This window comes from Thermothelomyces thermophilus, chromosome 4 (genome assembly GCF_000226095.1).
Source record: "Thermothelomyces thermophilus ATCC 42464 chromosome 4, complete sequence".
NCBI lineage: Eukaryota > Fungi > Ascomycota > Sordariomycetes > Sordariales > Chaetomiaceae > Thermothelomyces > Thermothelomyces thermophilus.
Window position 1 is genome coordinate 2225203 of NC_016475.1, and position 19439 is coordinate 2244641.

Below are 19439 nucleotides of genomic sequence, written 5' to 3' on the forward strand. Positions count from 1 at the left end.
GTATGTCCCTCGCGAAGTATCCAAAGTACCCTACCAGGCCAGTTAGGCTGCAATTTTTGGACAATATTAGAAAATCGGGTTCGCCCATCACGAAAGTGAGAGAAAGAAGGGAAGGGAAGGGGTTGTTCCCGTGTCTGCTGGACCAGCGAGATGCCGGCAACGGCGGTACTCCAGAAGACGCGGAAGGGCGGGAGTACCTAGCGTGAGTGCGGCCGCCGGTGCTTGGTTGGCCTGCATTGGCATCAATTTGAGGCCCAATTGGGGCGTGCAAGTCATCCAAGAGGATCATGGTGCCAATGACGTTAAACATTTTCCCCTGGCGGCCTCCAATGTCCCTTCAATTCAGCTCCCGTCCGCTGCGACTGGCTATTTCCGGCGCCGGAGGGCAGCGGCTCGCACGGAGGGGCAATGAGGGGTTCCCGAGGGGCACCTGACATGGTTTCAAAACATCCGACCACCTCAGCCACAGAGGGCTTCCTTTTGAGTTCGCTTGCATTCTGGGCTTGGCTGACCGACGTTGCTTCAGTTTTTGTTTTGGGCTGCAAGGATGACTTGTTCGCGAAATGTTGCTTGTTTACCCTGGAAATGGCCGGTGCTTGGTCGGAGGCTGATTCAGCTGTTTCTGTCCAAACGCAGCAATGTAGCATCGAAAGGAGGGGAATTCTTTCCGAGCGCTATACCGTGCAATGTATTAGAGCCGAGCGGCGCATCTCGAGACCTAATTTGACGCTGGGTGGTTCAGTTGGGGGCCTCAATTTTGGTTCTTCCATTTCGTTGTCTTTTTCTTCAGATGATCTGTTGGTACTTCGTGAGAAACGTTGGTCCCCGCTTGCAGTTTTTGTCTGGGGTTAAAGCGCTGGTCAGTGCACCATCCCGCAGCCCAGCGTCTGTGCTCTGCCAGCCGGGGTTCATGGGTAAGGTTCCTGGGCTGCGGTTCTCATCAAACAAGTGGCGTCCTACCTCCGTACTGCGTACACAAACTACCTAACGAATGCTAACTAGGAACACTTACACTACAAACAGGTAAATATGTAGATACCTATCGAGGAGGAGTGTAGTTTCCTTCCGTATAAGACTTCGATGATGGAAAGTTCAAATGTGTCCTGTACGTGTCAGCCAATCTCGAAACACATGTCAAAGTGTCAAATATCCGCTCCCCTTCTTCCTCAGACAAAGCAGGATCTCCATCAGTTCCAGGTCGTCAATTGCGATACTAGTACATAGCGCAGAGGCGCACTGTGACAGCACTGTGTCCATCGCGGATCCCTGGGATTCAACGTTCTCCTCAATTTGCTGCTGGTTGACATGGTGAAGATCGTGTGACCTGGATGCGGTCGGTCCAGATCCAATTCCAGTTGCAGGATTTAGTGCACTGTAATACGTGTACGCTATGCTGGACAATCAGAATCGAGCTTACTGCCGAAGCAAGTTCAAGTGCGGAATGAACTGCTGTCTCAGGGGACGAAGTGCGAAAGGTTCGTGTATCGAGCATGTATGTACGGGTACACTACCTGCTTGCTGCGTGTGCTGCGTCGTGTGGTGTGTTATACCTCACGTATTGTACTTATGTAGTGTAGTCCGTACTGCGCACGATGTGGCGCACGAAAGCTCTCCGCTCTCCTCGGCGGTATGACCACATGTGGTTATTCTGGGGACTGTGGGGAACCCCGGTCGCCCCTCTTTCTTCGTGTACGGTACCAGAGGGTTCCACACCCGACCAAGGGCACCTGACCAAATTTTGGGCTGGAACCGCTTTTCTGACCCCCACGCTTTTAGTGTAGCATTCCGATCCACAGCACCATCGGGCTCGATCCTCTCTCCCTGAGTCTGAAAGTCTGGGATGGTGGTTAATCATCATTTTTTTTTGGTTCGGAAATATTTGCCAAATTCAACCCGAATGGCACATCAGCGCCTTCTAACTGCTACTCGTGTTGTGTTTCTTGCCCGATCGGGCTCCACGATGCGGACATCCTTTCATCTGCTCAATTCCACCAATCCACCAATTACGGTCTCCAGGTATGTAAACTAAATTCCGTCTACTCCAACTAATCCGTACTTTTCCTTTGCCTTTAACAAGCGAAGATTGACGCGAACACAGACGCCAATTTGCTCCTGCTTCGCGTTTACGTACTGCAAATAACACTGTACGGATTACATATCCCAGACGAGAAGAACATGATCAAGTCCGAGTGGACACTGTATTAGCTTTGAGATACGACCTCTCCGATCCCCAGCGGTTGCCGTTGGAGGCCCTGTTTGCTTCCCCGTCACCTGCGGGTTATTCTGGGTTTGCAAAGGATGGACCACAGAGCGAAATTCCTGCTCCCGACGATGACGGCAGATGGCCCGTTCCAAGGTGCTCCCCTCTCTGGGCTGAGGGTCGAGAGCCTATCAGAGATCGCTACAGACAAAGGGGATTAGATGCCGCACAGCAACGGTGACGTGCAGATACCGAGAGCCCGGCTCGATCGTCGAATCCAAAACCGTGGGACCTGCCGAGACCCCGTGGTTTGGTTAGTGGCATGCACCATGGCAGATCGGTAAACGCCACAGAGTGCGGATGATTGACAGTGTGGCAGCACGAGAGCCGGATGGTTACGAGCCACTGGTTGCGAGGTGTGGGAGTCCCTCGGCTAGTGTACACGGAGGCCGCATTGCCTTCTTCGGCCGATCCTCTCCATCCCCATTGGCTCGTGTTCGCGCGGGGAACATCATCTCCTCGAGTCCAAACGGTCCGGGCAGGTGGCTTCAACGAGGCGGATTCCAGGCGATGTGGAGGGAAATAGCATCAAGTTTCATCATTTTCGCCGCAAGTGCCCAACCCACGTGGCCGGCGCGATAAAGGGACCACAAGAGCGCGAGTTCGCTGCTTAGCTCATGCGAGATCGAACGGAAAAGTACTCTCGTGCAGCACGGCCCGCTGCCCTCATCCGATCGCTTCTCCCTTGTCGCTTGCCAAGGGGAGGACTCGGCGTGGCCGTTACCCGATGGGTCTCTCAAGGGACGTGCGACGGTTGCGGCGTGGGTTCCTGACGGTTCCGCTCAAAGGAAGTCCAGACACTACCGTATTTGAACCAAGCCACAATCGAGACTCACCTGTGGCATTGCCGAGCTTGTCAATCATCGGAAAGTCCAGGTCATTCTCTGAGCTCAGCCGATGGGTGTCGCCGGCGCCGTAACGACCCTTGACGCTTCAAATCTAATCATCTAGTACTCCGTCAATTGGTTCAATAATATCAGTTGAGGATCAAGGAGCCGCGTTTTTTGGCATTTGATATCCGTCGACTTCTAAGCTGGTGCGCAGCATATCTTCTCTTGTTCCACGTACAGGGCATCGATCCTCCGTGGTCACGCGACGCTTTTCGAGTCTCGACTGCTCTTAGGCTCAGGTGTGTCCGGATCACACCGTCATGTAAAGGTTTGCTAATAGGCCGCGTGGCTGTGGCTGGGGAAGGAAAATACATACCAATTCCGCAGAGCCAATCTGCGGAACTAACCCCGCTTCCCACCTACCCCCCCCCCCCCCAAATAAAAAAAAAAAAGAAAAGAAAAGAAAATAAACCCTCCAAGCGGCCACCCCCAGTCTCTTTCTTGCTCTGGCAGACTGGCAATCTACGAGGTATGTATGTACATACGAAAGAACACGATTCCGTGTGTGGTTGTGCACTGCAGGATCGGATACAAGGAGCTAAAGGATCGTATAGTGCATGGTTCGATCCCCGACTGTATTTGTGACAATACTGACCCCGGAAACTCCGTCCAAGTGGCTGCCAAGCGCGGAGAAGGGGGAAGGGGGTTGGGGTCACCAGAGACAGGCGACTGGAAAGAATTTGGACTTGCAACATCACTGAAACCCATGGAGCAACTACTACAACTACTACACTACTCCGTACACTATGTACATACATACAGTACATCCCTTCGTACCGAGGCCGAGCCAGGGAGGCCCTCAGTGCAACAACAGTACGGATTACACATAGGAATCCGCAAGGAAGGCCATCACGAGCTCTGCGAAAGCTGACACGCCGACCAGTACGCTCCACTCTTACGCAGGACCTTGGGCCAAACAAAAACAAACACCAGTCCAGTTCCTGCACGAGAACTGCAGAGCAACCCCTGAGATGCGTCTCCACGAACGGCAAGGGCGGGAGCTAAGCATAAACGGAAACCCCTTTGTCATAGGCGCATGCACAGCGTGAGCGGGGGAGGGGCTCGACCGGGGATGCTCTCGGCTGATTGGCCTCTCTTTCCTGCGCCCGAGGGCCGCGAAGGAGAGCTAGGCGAAGTTATTGACGACCTCAGTTAGTGTCCCGGCTCAGAATTTCCACAAACCGGCGGCTGTGAGTTCGTCGATCGGCACGGCTGGCAAGGGTTGACCTTTCGCATCGGACCAGTGATCGGGCCTTTGTGAATACCCTACTTTGTGAGTATTTCTCCACCTTGGGCGGAAGACGTCGGGAGCACGAGGATACCTCAGCACGACACAGGTACGGATTACCTAAGTACAAGTACGAGGTGGTTGTATATACGGACGTACAGTACATATTCCGTACACTACATTAGCTGGATGTGGAAACGAAGGTAACGCGACCCGCCTCGGCAGTCATCGGGTTAGAAGAGAAAGGGTCGAGAACGGTGGAGCATGATGAATCCAGAATCACAAGGTCTCCCGACACCCGATCCGGTCACCGCCGATTCCCGACCGGCAACCATCCGGGAGCCCCGACCGCATAGTGTGGGGGGGGAGGGGGGTGTGGTTCGGACACGGCAACGGCCAAGAAAGCTGACTACCGGTCTATGATGACAAGGATGCACCGGCCCTGGGAAAAGAAACAAAGAGAAAGAACAGCCGGACCGCAAATTTGCAGGCCGCTTCGAGGCACGCGATGCCCTCATTCCTGATTTGCTCCCCGGTTGCGAGCCATTGGCCAATTCCAGCTTGACCCCCACGGGTGGCCAGGGGCACTCAAACCTCATCTCACCGACCGTGGGACGGCCGACGACAAGGAGCAGGGCCGGAATCGGAACAAGGTCCAATATTTTGCTTCCCAGCTGGAGTTTTTCTTGCCAGCGTCGAATGAACTAGTGTACATGTGGTTATCGATTCCGTTGTTGTCCCGCTTCAGACCGAAGAAGAGGCCAAGTATCCTCATGCCTGTGACACTCTCTTCTCTCTCGATGCTCGCGGCCAAGGACTTTTTTTTTTTTTTTTGGTTTTTTTTTTTTTAACTTTGACCGACGAACCCCCAACTTGCCCCCACCCCCGCGTTCCTGCGGGCCCCGTTCACTCGGGTCAGCAAGGACCTTACGCGCTGGAATCGTGCCATTGCCCGGAGATTACACCAGAGCATTCCTTGGATGTCTAGACTGGCGCGGGCACGGATACCTGCGGCGAACCCCCTGAGAGCGCGTCCGCCGAGAAGGGGGGGGAGCAGGCTGCAGCAGCAGGTTGAGCTGCAATCAGACACAGACACGAACACGCCAGAAACGATTGACACGATTGACGATGCGTTTTGGCCTGTGCCTTTCCGCCGTAACCGCCAACGCCACTAGCCACGTCATGGCGCCGCTTGGAGAGAGGCAAGCAGCGGTGCAGAATTGGAAAACCCCCCCCCCCCCCGGGGCCTAAAACCCCCGAGAGATACAATGGTTCATCGCCGGTTAGAGGTAACACGACTCCCGCGTCCTAACGGGGGTCCCTCACAGGGGTTGTTTGAATCTAGATAGTCGAATACGCCAAAGGTCCGGCGGTGAAGGTTTGAACCGGGCTCACAGACGAGACGAACAAGACAGACTGTATCGACCTTGGTTTTGAGCATTGCTACTCTAGTCGGAAGGTGACATAGCACACTCGCGAAATGTGGAAGAAGAGGCGTGCCATTTCCAGGTGTATATCGACAACATCCGCAACATTTTAACGTTCCGTGTTGTTGTTGGAGAGAGGCTGGAGACAGTTGCTCCCAGTCTAATAATGAAGGTCACCCAGGTCGCTACTTAGTGGCGGACAAGACGAAGGTAGCTTAGTCTTGTGTGTTCACACCCTCCAAGCGTCGTTACTTGATTCGCATCAGCTACCCTGGCCTGGTGCGGCAGGTGACACTATGCTTGTCGCCGTGGGAATGCCCTTTCCAGTCATGGAAGTTCGAAGAGGTTAGCTAACCAGTCGGTCATTAGAGCCGCAGGTCTAGGCTTAGAGGTAGGACTTGCGAAGACTTAAAATCGGATTGGAACTTATCATTCATGATACTGTGACGGTTTGGCAGAAGGGACGAGAAACATGACGATACTGATACTGTTCAGGGGTTCACTGTATGTATGTATGTATGTATGTATGCACCTGAACTTATACAAAAACCAGATCAAAATCCCAGAAACCGTCTCGCTCTTCTCCCACGCTGATTGTCTAAAAGTGGCACAAGTCATTCGCTCTACAACTGACTGACTGACTGCTCGGTGATAACTCTATATCAGAAATACCTCTGCATTACGGCAGCCAACAATGGATTCCGCTCGCACCACCGGGGGAACCGGGCCAGGTCCTCGACCTCGGTGAAGGACGTCTCAAACTGCTCGTATACAAAGTGACGCACGCCGCCCCTGTCGATCAAGATGTACTATCCTTGAGAGTCGTGTTGGCCTTCGCGGCCGCGAGGGCCGCGGCCGGCGTTCCAGGCCCGAAACGACGGCCCCGTCGGCTGCGCCCCGCCCCGCGGCCTGTCCTCCTGCTGCGCCGGCACTGGACTCGGCATCCCCTCCTCTCCTCGACCCCGGGCGTTACCGTCCTCTGCTTGAGCGGCGTCGGTGTCTCGGGGGCCGTCGTCAGAGGCTTCTTCCGGGCCCGGCGAGACTCCACGAGCCCGACCGCGACCGGAAGCACGGGCGAGCCGGTGGTGCGCCCGAGCAGACATTTGAGAGCGGCCTGACTGTCGAGACCGAGACCGGGCCGATCGTTGACTCGGGCTCGATCCCCGCTCTTGCGGCGGCTCGTAGGCGGCCTCCACGCCTGGCATCCTTGCCAACTCTACCCCGTTTTCGTCCTCGTCCTGGCCCTGGCCCTGGCCCTGGCCCTGGCCCCGAGGGCCTTGAGGGATGCACTGCGACTGGGCGGCCTTTAGCGACTGAAAGTATCGAAGAGCGCGGACTCGAATGTGATTCGGCCCGAGCACCTGGGCTAAGCGGGACACCCGAACCGAGAACCGATCATGAACGGACCGGCGCGCGCGGGCAGATGACCGTGACCGGAGAGATGACGACGGTGGCGGGCGAGCCTCCGCGGTTTCGTGCGCTTCCGTCGGCCGCCCGTCCGGCAGTGACGTTCGGAGGACTATCGGCACCTCCTCGCCGTGGGTGTTGTTGCTCTGGGTTTGGCGGGACCCGTGAGCGAGAGCGGACCCGGACCCGGACCCGTTGCCCTGCCGCGACGGCACGTCCGAGTGTGCGCCGGAGCCGGAGACTGCGGGCGTCTCCTCTTGCTCCCCCCTCGGGCTCAGGGCGTCGAGCCAGGCGCGAATGAACCGCGAAGACCGACCGGACGGGCGGGGACGGACCCGGTCGCCGGTTCGGGTAGGTAACTGTTGCTGAGGCTGATGAAAAAGCCCTTCCGTCTGAGCCGGTTCCTGCGGCTGACAAGATCCCTCGGCCTGATGAGATCCCTCGGCCTGATGAGATCCCTCGGCCTGATGAGAACCCCCGGCCCGACCGGAGCTCTCGGCTTGCGGGGGCGGCGGCGCGGCGAATCTCTCGAGCTCCTGGGGGGTCAACTGCAGGTCCTCGAGGCGGAAGGTGCTGGGCGGCGGCGGCACGATGCCGGCCGCGCGGAGCCCATCGTCCATGGCCCTCGCGCTGGCGAGGCTGTCGGCGGGGGAGACCCAGGCTCCGGGCGGGGAGAGGGGGGAGGTGCGGCGGACGCGGTTGACGAAGCCGTCGAGCTGGTACAGGGGCGCGGTCCAGTACGGCTTGGACTCGGGGAGGAACCGGTTTGCGCGGTCGGCGGCGCGCAGCGTGGAGGCGGACAGCGACTTGCCGCCGCGCGTCCTGTGGACCACCCGGCCCGTCTCGCGGTCGCAGAAGACGGCCTCCTCCTCGATGGTGAGCCGGTGGCGTGACGGCGGGCCGTCCCGGTAGCGGAGCGTGACCCTCCGGGTGACCTGCATGCGCCGGTCGGCGAGCGCGTCCGACGGTGATGTGGCCGCCGCCGCCGCCGCCACCGCTGCCGTCTCCCCCACGGGAACTTCGAGGCGGCGGTGTAGGACCTCGATGGTGACGCCGGCGTCCCGGGACGACACCGGCACCCCCATCCGCTTCCCTAGCGCCACCACGCCCCTCATCTCGCCGACGGCCCCGCCCGGGAACAGCCAAGTGAGGTCGTATTGCGTGTACTCGCCGTAGGAGTCGGCCGGATTGGCAACGTCGACCTCGCTGCGCAGACATGTCACCGGGTCGACGCCGTAGATGGCGCGCATCAGCGACGTGGCGTACCCCATATCCAGCCCGGCGCCGCCCGAGTGCTCGAGGCGGAACCGCAGATCCTTGTCCTTGTCAACGGTCGCCGGCAGCACCACGAGGATCTTGACTCGCGCCACGTTCCGCCTGCTGATCACTCTCTCGAACTCGAGCCAGCTGGGGTGGAACCGATACGGGCTGCACTCGAGGAGGACGGGGCAGTTTGCGGATCCGAGAAAGGGCCCGCTGAAGAGGCGTTCCGCGTCGGCCACGTTGCTCGTGCCGGGGGCGTCGAGCAGGACGTGTTTGCCCTTTGCGAGGGCCCTGATGGTCCATTCCAGACACAAGGGGGGCTCGAGGGCGATGAGGACGGCATCGATTTCGGCATCGTCGAGGAGGACTTGACGGCGTCAGCGAAGGAGGGGGAAAAAATAAAATAATAAAAAAAATAGGGGGGCTCTCCCAGAGGCTCCCGGTTCGTGATTTCATACCCTGGTAACTGGTATACGCCCTGCGGATGCCGTACCTCCGACGCCACTCTTGACATGTGCGCCGGTTATCGCAAGCCATCGCATGAACCTTGACGTCGGCGTGGTATACGGCTGGCTGGATCAGGATGGTGTAGCTGACAGCATCACAACATCCCCGTCAGCCCCCGTCGTTTACATCCGAGGAGCTAGCAGTTGGGTGGGGGGGGGGTATAGGGTACAGTACAAAGGGGCTAACTCACACCGAAGAAGCCGAGCCCAGGATTCCGAACTTCAGCGCGTGGTCGTTCTTTTCCGGTATCCGTGGTGGTTTGATCCAGTACCGAAACATGCGGCGGGCCGACGTTTTCTGCTCCTCTCTGGCTGCACGGCCGAAGCGAGATCTCAAGGACGGCATAGTTGTTGGAGGTGTGTGCCCAGAGCCCTTCGGAAGGGTCTCTCGATGTCTGGCCTCGAATTCAGGGGAAGTTAGTTCGCTGCGCCTTGTCGCCGCTTCTCGGGAGGTATGCACAAGGGATCGAAGCGAACAAAGTAAACAAACGATGTTATGCTGTAAGACGCTCAAGAGAAGAATGTTTGGTGTCGATTAGGGCACGCGGCGGCCAAGTCGGGGAGCAGGTAGGGGTGTGTGTGTGTGTGTGGGCGCGTGTAAAAGACCCAAGAGAACGTCAATAGATTGTGGTGGTGTGTTGTTCCCAGGTCTTGCTAGAATGCAGATTGCTGCTAGGATGCAGGACGAGACCCGGACCTGGGAAGGGACGGGATGGGTAAACTCGAGCTAAGGTACTGTGCCTACCATCAATGGACCTGCTGTCAAACCGCGAGATTGGAGCGAGGCCTCAAGGGCAGGCGCCTCTCGCAACCTGGGCAGAGAGTTGATATCCACAAACACTCCAAAAGACGACGGAGCGCTCCCCACAAGTACCGGCCCTCGCCTTCAGACAAGCCAAGGTTTTCTTCATCTTGACCCTAACATACACTATACACATGCAGAAGCATAATATAGTTTGCGGTCCGCCGCAGTAGCCATGAGCCACCGTAGCGGCCGGCCATCGCCAGACAAAGACTGGCCCCATCAAGACCGCTCCACCCGTCTACCAATCCCCCCAATGCAATCCTCGACAGGTCTGATATCCATAGAGGTTCTGGACGGACCCCCGGACCATCGCCGACCAGCTAACCGCTTCCCTTTTGCGCGTCCGACCACCCAGGGCTAGAATCCTAACGCTTGCTTCTAACGCCGCTTGTCTGTCATTCCTAACCGTTCAAGAGTTTTGACAGTTCCTCCCTCACCGCCCTGGCCGCCAGGAAGGGCAGCCTATCAAGATAAGATGGACAAAAGAAAGGTTAAAGCCGACGGCCGAGCAAAAAAAAAAAAGGCCACATAACGCCTGACCCAACCATGCCGCCGAAAACAGCACCTACGCCGTCCGAAAGAAATGCGCCAATATATGTACTCGCTCTGCTCCAGATCGTTCGCGCCAAATGCTAAATGCCGGATTCGATGCCAGGTGACGGTAGTGTGCATGCTGTTCGCGACGCGATCGGTCACCAAACAGCTGAGACAGGAAAGACGATCTTTTTTTTTCTTTTCTTTTTCGCCCACGAGACAACCAAGGAAGTTTTGCTTGTCAAAAGCAGCAGGGGGTCGAGCGAAGGGTCGGACTGAGCGTTCGACTTTTCTTGGGATGCACAGGCAATGGCAAGCACGATAAGAGCAGTATCGAGGTGGGCAGCAAATATGGTATGATTACCGCTCGCATCCAGTTTGCTCAGTTGCTTATCGCCGGGGTTCGCGCGCGAGCTGAGAGAGGAGGGCATCAAGTTGCGACCAGTTTTCGTCGTTCTCCGCGAACTTGCGGTGTTTGCGGGAGACGATGTGCTACAACGCGATGTCAGTCGGTTGCTTGTGGCCACCAAGAAAGACTCTTATTGAGAGAATCAGTCTCACCTCTTCGAAATCAGCAAACTTCTCCTGGCAGTTTTCGCAATACCCCGGCTTCGGATCACGCCTCGGCTTTGACTGCGAAACCGGAACACTGGCTGTACGCCGCAGCTTTTCCCTCTGCCTCGAGCTTCCTTCCTCATTGGCTACGTCGAGTTTCCTCTGCGTGATCTGGCCGGCACTAGCTGACCGAACGAACGTGGTGTTGCCATCGTGGCAGATCCCGGCTACCTGGCGTGAGCTCGGGTCCAGCGACAGCCCAGGCGTGCTGGCCTTCTGCAAGACCACCTTGCGCTGGAGCCCGTGGATTTCCTTGCTCGTCCCGGCTTTGGCACCCAGCACGCCGCCAGTGGTGGACGAAACCATTTGCGACCGAATCGCCGACGTCACGTTGGAAGGCTGCATGCCCGAGGCCACGGGCTCCCCGGCCAGAAGACGGCCCGCCTTTGCGTGACTGATAAACGCGTTCTGGGAGCGGAACTCAAAGGTCGGTGGATTCGACACTCTGGACCGATCAAAGGTTTGGCTTGCCCCGCCATCTGCAATCCCTCGGTTGTGCCCGTCCTCCATCTGCGCTAGGGTACGCTTGCCCGTGGCGGCCTTGGGCGGAGCATCGGCCGTCAGGGGAGTTGGCGCCGCAGGCTCGGCGGCTTCCTCGGCCTCCTCCGCCTTGGCAACCCGCGTTTTGGATGGGGTTCGCTCCCGATCCCGGTCCCGGTCCCGGCCCTTGTCCCTGTTCCTGTCCTTCTCCCTTCCCCTGTCCCGGTCTCGGTTCTCCCTCTCCTGGGGGTCGTAACTCTCGTCAAGGACAAAGGGGCATCGGCCCTGCGACACGATCCGGAACTGCGGCCACTCTTGATCCTTGGGGTCAGAAGCCTTCATGTACTCCCTGACCATAATCGGCCTGGTCTTTTCTTCGACATCGTACACGTAGATGTACGGACCCCTGAAGCGATATGTGTCTTGGCTCGCCACGGTTGGGTCGCGATCCGAGGGTCCATTAACGCGTTCATTTTGCAACAGCAACGCCAAGTTGCGCTCATCCTTGGACGCTTTGCTGGCGGATTGCGTATTGCCGCGGCTCAGTCCAGCATTCATGTACTGTTCTGGATTCAGCGCAATTTCCAAGATCTTTTGCAGTTTCTCCAGGGACCAGATCTTCTTCCCCATCTCCCGAGCCTTGTCCAGGACATCAGTGCGCGTCTTGGTTCGCCTGAGGGGATCGTCTTGACTCGGGATCGCAGGCCTACGGCCCGGGACTGTGTCATAGACGAGCTTCCTCCGTGTAGGGTCGACGGTCCGATTGAGGAGGGACGGGTCGATCGTCTTGGGCTGCTCGTTATCCTCCTGGGAGGCCGGAGCGACGGGGCGCCCTTCACGTTCCTCCTTTGGTTTCTCGGGAGGGATCGGCCGGGTCGTGACGACGTGAGTGATGTCGATGGAGAAGAATTTCTCCTCGCGCTGCAAGGGAGGGCGGAGGGTGAGTTTGCTGACGTTCCAAGCCGGGGTGCACCATGTTCCAGAGTACTCACAGCGCCGAGACGGCCAACTTGCTTCGCTAGCTTGGACCGCTGCTCGTCGGGGATGCTCTCAAAATAAAACACCATCTTGGGAAAGCGCGAGCGGATCTGGGCGTGCCATGTTCGCAGATTCACCAGCTCCTCCTCGGTTGGGGTATACAAGGTCGCGGCAGATGCCTTGGTTCCCGTGGTGGCGGTAGTCGTTGCCGCTCGCGATGCCGACCTCTGGACAATAGTCCGGGTCGTCTTCGATGCTCTCGATGGCGAGGCGACTCCACGGTCGATCATCTGGCGCTTCGCCGGCGGGGGTTTCCCATAGGGCTCCTCTAGCAGGTCAGTCAAGGCCCGGGCCTTCTTGGCGGAACCGGCGCCCGAGGCGGCGCGCATGGGCGAATTGGCCACATTTGGATTGCTGCTGGAGAGGGGGATCCTCTTGGTCGACATGGCCGAGAGCTGTTGCTGAGGGGGCCGATGGAGAGATGCTGCTGCCGGACGTCCAATTGCCCCGTCAACATGCTACAGCACCCGAGTGCCCGGGTGTTGTTTATTTCGGGCGGGCTGCAGTGCGTTGGTGCAAAGATTTGGCTGCCCGATTGGCCGGCCGGGTGATTGGCGGACAGTGGACAAAACTCGGACCTGTGGAGGAGGATTGGGGGAGGGGAGGGAGGTGTGGGATGGGAGGTGGTGGGCTGGTGATGTTGGTGTGTGAGGGAGGGGGCACCTGGCAACGGCAGCAACCAAACAGCACGCGAGCTGACGTGCACCAAAAACGCGTCTCTCGGGGGCGGCGCTCGTTCGGCGCCGCACGCACACACACACCCACACCGAGAGAATGACGGAAAGGAAGGCGGTGCGGTGGGAAGCAAGCGGTTAATGGTGCATGTCAAGCATCAACAGGTTTGTCGTCCGCAGAGCGAGCGTGTCGAGAGGGTGATGTTTTGGCGACGAGCAGTGCAGCTCCGTCCAAGTCTTGGGTCAAGTCAAGTCAGTCCAGAATTGGGAAGGGCTTTTTTGGAGTGCGAGCCGCGGAATCTCAAAAAGGCGGCAGAAGAGGGCCCGAGCTCCAGCGAGCTAAGCCTGCTTGGAGGAGCACAACAAACCTTGACCCCACAGACGCGGCTGCCCGCTGGGGCGTGCTGTCGCTAACAGCAACCGCCCTGAATGTGGAAGTGGAAGCCCCCGCCACGGGCATCTGGAATGGAGGTGCATTTTTTTTTTTTAACAAGCCACCACGCAAGCAAACATCCTAATGGATTGTGCAGCGTGAAACAGAAAATCAAGCTGTTGGTGCAGCTCGATCTTTCTCTTTCTTTCAACTTTTCCAGGCACCGTTCGCCGTTGGCCTGTCCATTCCAGTCAGTGGAAAGATGCAGATGCAGATGGATGTTATTGTAAATTGTGGGGCACCTTGGGGATGATCAAGTTAGCCGCAATCGCAAACTTACAACATCGGCCCGACGTGTGTAGGTCTCCGTTCGTGACGACCACCGCACGTTTTCCAGAATGAAGGTTCAGTTATTGAGGCCGGATCTACGGCAAATATACAGGCCGCTACAAGTCCATACACAATGGCCGCCATCGAGAAGGGCGTGGAATCGCAGCTATGCAACAACGTCGATCTCGGCTGCCGAGCTCGAGTTCGGTCAACCGGTTTACGAGACACATCCGCACATTCTCAAGCCGGGTGAAAGTGAGTCGCGGATTGCCTGCGTGCCCCGTGCGGAACCGTTAATACGGAAAGAAGCCCATTGACAAAGCCGCGTCAAAGTCACCCCCGGCATCACCGCTCAAGAGTATGCCGACCGCCGAGCCAAGCTGGCCCACAGCCTCCCCGACGGCGCCGTCGCCGTCCTTCCCTCGGCCGAGGTCAAGTACCGCTCCGGCGCCGTCTTCTACCCCTTCCGGCAAGAGTCCAACTTCCTCTACCTCACCGGCTTCTCCGAGCCACAGTCCCTCGCCGTCATCCGCAAGACCGGCCCGTCGCTAGGCGACTACACCTTCCACCTCTTCTGCCGCCCCAAGGATGCCCTCGCCGAGCAGTGGTCCGGCCCCTGGTCCGGTCTGCGCGCCGCCGAAGACGTCTTTAACGCCGACGAGGCCGGCGACATCAACGCCCTCCACACGCTCCTCCCGCCCCTCCTCCGCTCCGCCTCCCGCATCTACACCGACGCCATCCCCTCCTCCTCCTCCTCCTCCTCCTCCTCATCATCATCTCCATCCTCGTCCCTGTCCTCCATTTTCTCCTCCCTCCCGAGCAAGGCCCCGACCGCGCCGCTATCCCCGCTCGTCAACGCGCACCGCGCCATCAAGTCGCCCGCCGAGATCGGCGCCATGCGGCACGCCGGCCGCGTCTCGGGCCGCGCCTTCACCAGCGCGATGCGGCGCCCGTGGGCGTCCGAGCCCGAGCTGCACGCGTACCTGGCGCACGCCTTTGCGCGCGACGGCCTGTCGGGCGAGGCGTACGTGCCCGTCGTCGCCGGCGGGCCGCGCGGCCGTATGATCCACTACACGCACAACACCGCCCTGCTCCGGGACGGCGAGACCGTCCTGGTCGACGCCGGCGGCGAGTACGGCTGGTACATCACCGACATCACGCGCGTCTGGCCCGTCGGCGGCCGCTTCAGCGCCGCCCAGCGCGACCTCTACGCCGCCGTCCTGCGCGTGCAGCGCATGGCCGTCGGCCTGTGCACGGAGCGGAACGGGCTGTCGCTGGACGAGATCCACCGGGCCACCGAGGCGGCGCTGCAGGACGAACTCGAGCGGCTGGGCTTCGAGTTCGGAAGGGGAATGAGGATGTTCCCCGGCGGCGGCGAAGCTATGGGTATCTTGTTTCCGCACCACGTCGGCCATTATATCGGGCTGGACGTGCATGATGTGCCCGGGTATCCCCGGTCAACGCCGCTACGGGCTGGGCATTGCGTGACCATCGAACCGGGCGTGTACGTGCCGGATGATGACAGGTTTCCAAAGCATTTCAGGGGGTTGGCGGTGAGGATAGAGGATAGTGTGTGCGTGGACAAGGATGCGCCGCTGGTGTTGACGCCCGAAGCGGTCAAAGAGGTGGAGGACATCGAGGCATTGAGGTAGACTGGCTTGAAAAGGAATAATCTGTAACAACAGCATGTAAAAGTGTCTTCACTACTATAGAAATGTTATTGTTAAAAACACGGGTTTGTGGGTATCTTGTAACTTCGCTAAGAGCTCCTCCCTTGCCCCCTCTTCCCACCAGCACCACACCTACTACAACAAAAGAGAAGACAAACACAACAATAATAGAATACAAGGAAAAAAAGAAAAAAAAGGAAAAAAAGGAAAAAAGGAAAAAAAAGGAAAAAGGAAAAAAAGAAAAAAGGAAAAAAAGAAAAAAAGGAAAAAAGGAAAAAAAGGAAAAAAGGAAAAAAAGGAAAAAAGGAGAAAAAGAAAAGAAAAGAAGGGAAAAAGGGAAAAAAAGAAGAAAAAAAGAAAAGAAGGGAAAAAAAGAAAAAAGGAAAAAAGGGGAAAAAAGGGGAAAAAAGAAAAGAAAAAAGAGAAAAAGGAAGAAAATACGGAAGGAAGAGGGCCAAGGAAAAGAGAGGACCACCTCTTTTCACTTTTGCCAACTCCCTGAATCGTGAATTCTCGAGCTGACTCGCTCATTACGTAGTAACACATTTTCTCAAGCATGAGGTGAGAGATAAGCCAACCAGCTACCCAGACCCAAGCAGGAGACATTTCGTAGATACCCACACCAACCCTAGGTTCAGGTTTCGTGAAACTGCGAGACACGAACGGCTCAATCCTAATGCACGCTCACCTGAGAAGCGCATACTTACGCTAAATCCCACTTGCAAACCGATGACGGCACCGGGAAGCTCAGCGCTATGAGCAGGACGTAGCAAGCGTGTAGACGCTCCTTCGTAAGTTCCCCCGCTTCTCGCTTCTGAGCATTGCTAGTGCGAACATGCGGCGAGAAGATAGTATATATTCTACGCCAACGGGCCGACCACGAGGTATGCTCATGCGTGTCCACTTCTTTATTTTTTTTCTTCCGTTGCCGTTCCATGCCCAGCGGTAGTAACGACCAGCGTATCTACGCGAAAACAATAGGCTGAAGATCAGGAAAGGAGACAAGTATATACAGGGGTTGATCGGAGAAAGTGAGTGGGGTGGGTGTTGCTAGCAGAAGCCTCTTGGATCGAATAGTGTTCTGCTGTAGGCTGGCATGGTGTATGCTTGCTGAGCCGCGGCACTTAATAATTGCTCAAAAGCTTGAAGGCGACGAGAGAGCTCCCGGTGCTCTTCTACAATCTCCTTATTCCGTCGTTCAAGTTGGTGGATGTACTCGATCGCTTTTGCGAGGACGGTGCCCTGGAAACCGGTCAGTTGCTTCTACTTTTTTGGGGAAGCTTGGGCTCAAACGTACCTTGCTGACTTTAGCCGCCCTAGACTGCTGTGTCTCATCGTCATCGCCGCCTTCTTCCGAGACTGTTCGAAGTGATGGGACCGCATTTCGTAGCTCCGCGATTTTGTCCTTCAAATTTGTCCGGTACTTTCGCTCAATATCGTTATGCGCCGCCCGCTCGCCCGTCTTCGGCTTCTCCTTGCTCTTTTCACCGGTACTCGCCTGCTTCTTTGGCGCCGTAGACTGCCCGGCGCGTGGTTGCGCTGCGGGCGGCTGAGGCGGAGAGACGGGCTTCGGACCCTGAGGTGTGCTTGTGCCTCCCAGTGTAGCACCAAACGACATGGGCATAGTAGCACTCATCCCGGTAAAATTGAAGTTGATGTTTGACCCAAGGCCTCCCATCCTCGATCCCGGGTTCATGGCAATGGCAATTAATCGCCTTTGCTCGGCTTCATTCAACGAGGTGGTATTGAGTCCAACCAGCGGGTCCATACGTATCCCCGGCTGTGGTCTCTCCCAACTCAAGGGCGTCGAATACAGGCCCTCTCGTGGCGGCACGTCCTGAGGTGGTGCAGTGTCGACTTTGGAAAGTTGGTCGGTAAGGTTGATGGAGGAGAAGCCGTCGTCGTCCGATAGCGCATTGTCAAGGGCACTGTCGTCCAGGAACTCGTCGACATCATTGGCGGAAGGTGCGGGTATTGATTCAGAAGCCCTTGGAGCCCGTCCCGTCAGCCACTCTATTGGTGTCGAAACAAGGGAAGAGTGCCGTCATCGCCGGCACGAGCAATCAACACTTACCCGTCCGTCGTGGGAATCTTATTTTTGCTGTCAAGATCTGGCCTCCGAGGCCCGGCCGTCTCAGATACGCTGGGCAAGCCGTCCTCCTTGTCGAAGTTGAGCCAGTAATCGACCGATTCGAGCGGACTTTCCTCGTCCATGCTTAATCTGGACCGTTTCCTCTCATGCCCATCCCGTGTCCTTAGGCGGCGCCGAGTCGGAAACCCAGGCCCGGACCGGATTCCCTGCGCCGGCGTTTGTGAAGCAGTCGAGAGACTAGGGGACACGGTCGTGAGTCCGGTAGAAGGGGACGGTCGCGGAAGGGAATCGAGTGACAGGGTTGTACCGGCCGAAGGCGACATGGTCAGACCCGCGTTTAGCTTCAACCCCGCTGTGTCCCAGAGAGAAGGCTGTTGCACTGAGGTTCTCGCCACGGAGCGTTGGTCAATAGGATCGACCGCCTGAAGAGTGTAAGCAAGTAACCACGGCAGTCGAGAGAAACCGTACTTGGTTGTTAGGCATCGAGAAGAACTCGGCGTTTCTAAGTGGACCCGAATCCATCACAACCCTTCATGCCGCGGGGCCGGCCGGGATTATCGGGAAGCCGAGTCCTAAGCTCTGAGGCCGACCTTTACACCTTGATTCGACCCCGGGAGAAGGTAATCGTGTCTGATGTTCAGGTCGAGGCAAGCTTCTCAACTTGAACAAGACCGAGACGCAAATTCGCCACAGGTACAGGCGCGTTCCTTTCGGGTGAGGGATCGCCGCGTGAACTAGAACGCCGGTATTGGATAGATAGCTTTGGGTCGAAGGCGTCCGCCCTGGACCTGATGCTATTCGAGGCCCCCGGGGATTGGTAGGGGAAGAAGGGCGACTCCGAGCCGTCGCTGTAAGGCTGAGGAGCTGCGCGGCACAACTGGGGACCGGTATCGAAAGCTGTTGACAGAAAACTGCCTGTCGAGCAGGCAAGGAGGGCTGAAGACAGTGGTGCACTGCGTTTGCGGATGTGTGGGTTGTGGGCGGCCGATCTAGGTCAATAGAGAGGCCAGGAACAAGGTCCGGGGAGTGGCGGGCTCCCAATATCGATTGATTATCGTGGGACAGTGCGGGAATGTATACCCTCCGGAGAGAATTCGTGGAATCAAGACGAAGCTGGAATACTGCAACGAGAGACGAAGGTTGAGGGTGAGTGAACGCAGCTGCAGCGCTGGAGGACGTTGCGAAAATGGAGTCCCCGCGATGTGGAATGGAGGGGTCTCCGGATGTCAGGATGATATCAATTTGCTGCGGAAGAGATGAGGCTAGGGAAATCGAGGGCGAAAGGATCGGGACGGGAGATGGAGGCGCATGGCACCCTGGCAAACTTGCAATTAGGCAAGGGCAATCAAGTCCACATCGCAACTAGGTACAATTAAAAAAGGTAGTCTGTCGACCGAGAACGAGGGGTGATGATGGGACGGAAAAATGGCCCTTCTGTCAAAAACGGAAATTCACACCGGGTGTTGCTTGATGGAGGAGGTATGTATGTACATTGGAAATGGGAGCTCGTACTCCGTAGTTCTAGTAGTTACCAGTGAGGATGCACTTCGTTCGTGACCCGCCGCCATCAAGTTCGTTCGACGCCATCGCGTTCAATACCCGACACAAGAGAGATACCGATTGGATTGGCGTCGTTTAGATATTGTCGAAGTGGCCTGATGTTCACGGGAATACTGTGCGATCTAAAAGGTTTCTTGTTGGAAGGCTGCAGAGGCCAATCAGGACCCTGTCGCTCTGACGCAGCTCTGTCGGTTTTGGGCCGATTTGCGCCCATAATCATGCCACTTTTTGGTCTCGGGAAGGCTGAGAGGGGCACCAGTTCCATACGCCAAGACGGCATCGGCTGG

At 57.3% G+C, this 19439-nt stretch overlaps 4 protein-coding genes across 4 annotated transcripts; 1 reads left to right on the forward strand and 3 right to left on the reverse strand.

Annotated features, from left to right (window-relative positions):
- Positions 1 to 6614: 6614 nt before the first annotated feature.
- On the reverse strand, positions 6615 to 9327 carry MYCTH_2144295 (uncharacterized protein; the record flags this gene model as incomplete). The annotated part of the gene is made up of 3 exons (XM_003664105.1): positions 6615 to 8842; positions 8934 to 9067; positions 9173 to 9327. The coding sequence occupies 3 exons, from the start codon at positions 9325 to 9327 to the stop codon at positions 6615 to 6617; spliced, it is 2517 nt and encodes an 838-aa protein (XP_003664153.1).
- Positions 9328 to 10677: 1350 nt separating this feature from the next.
- Positions 10678 to 13053, reverse strand: MYCTH_2306639 (uncharacterized protein). Its single transcript, XM_003664106.1, has 3 exons — positions 12408 to 13053; positions 10882 to 12336; positions 10678 to 10812 (listed from the first exon to the last, which is right to left on the reverse strand). Exons 1-3 carry the CDS (start codon positions 12837 to 12839, stop codon positions 10711 to 10713), a joined length of 1989 nt encoding a protein of 662 aa, XP_003664154.1. The 5' UTR covers positions 12840 to 13053; the 3' UTR covers positions 10678 to 10710.
- An 845-nt stretch (positions 13054 to 13898) lies between these two features.
- On the forward strand, positions 13899 to 15482 carry MYCTH_2127963 (uncharacterized protein; the record flags this gene model as incomplete). The annotated part of the gene is made up of 2 exons (XM_003664107.1): positions 13899 to 14085; positions 14164 to 15482. 2 exons carry the CDS (start codon positions 13899 to 13901, stop codon positions 15480 to 15482), a joined length of 1506 nt encoding a protein of 501 aa, XP_003664155.1.
- Positions 15483 to 16260: 778 nt separating this feature from the next.
- On the reverse strand, positions 16261 to 18727 carry MYCTH_2144297 (uncharacterized protein). Its single transcript, XM_003664108.1, has 4 exons — positions 18061 to 18727; positions 17575 to 18014; positions 16798 to 17488; positions 16261 to 16742 (listed from the first exon to the last, which is right to left on the reverse strand). Exons 1-4 carry the CDS (start codon positions 18112 to 18114, stop codon positions 16551 to 16553), a joined length of 1377 nt encoding a protein of 458 aa, XP_003664156.1. The 5' UTR covers positions 18115 to 18727; the 3' UTR covers positions 16261 to 16550.
- Positions 18728 to 19439: the final 712 nt, after the last annotated feature.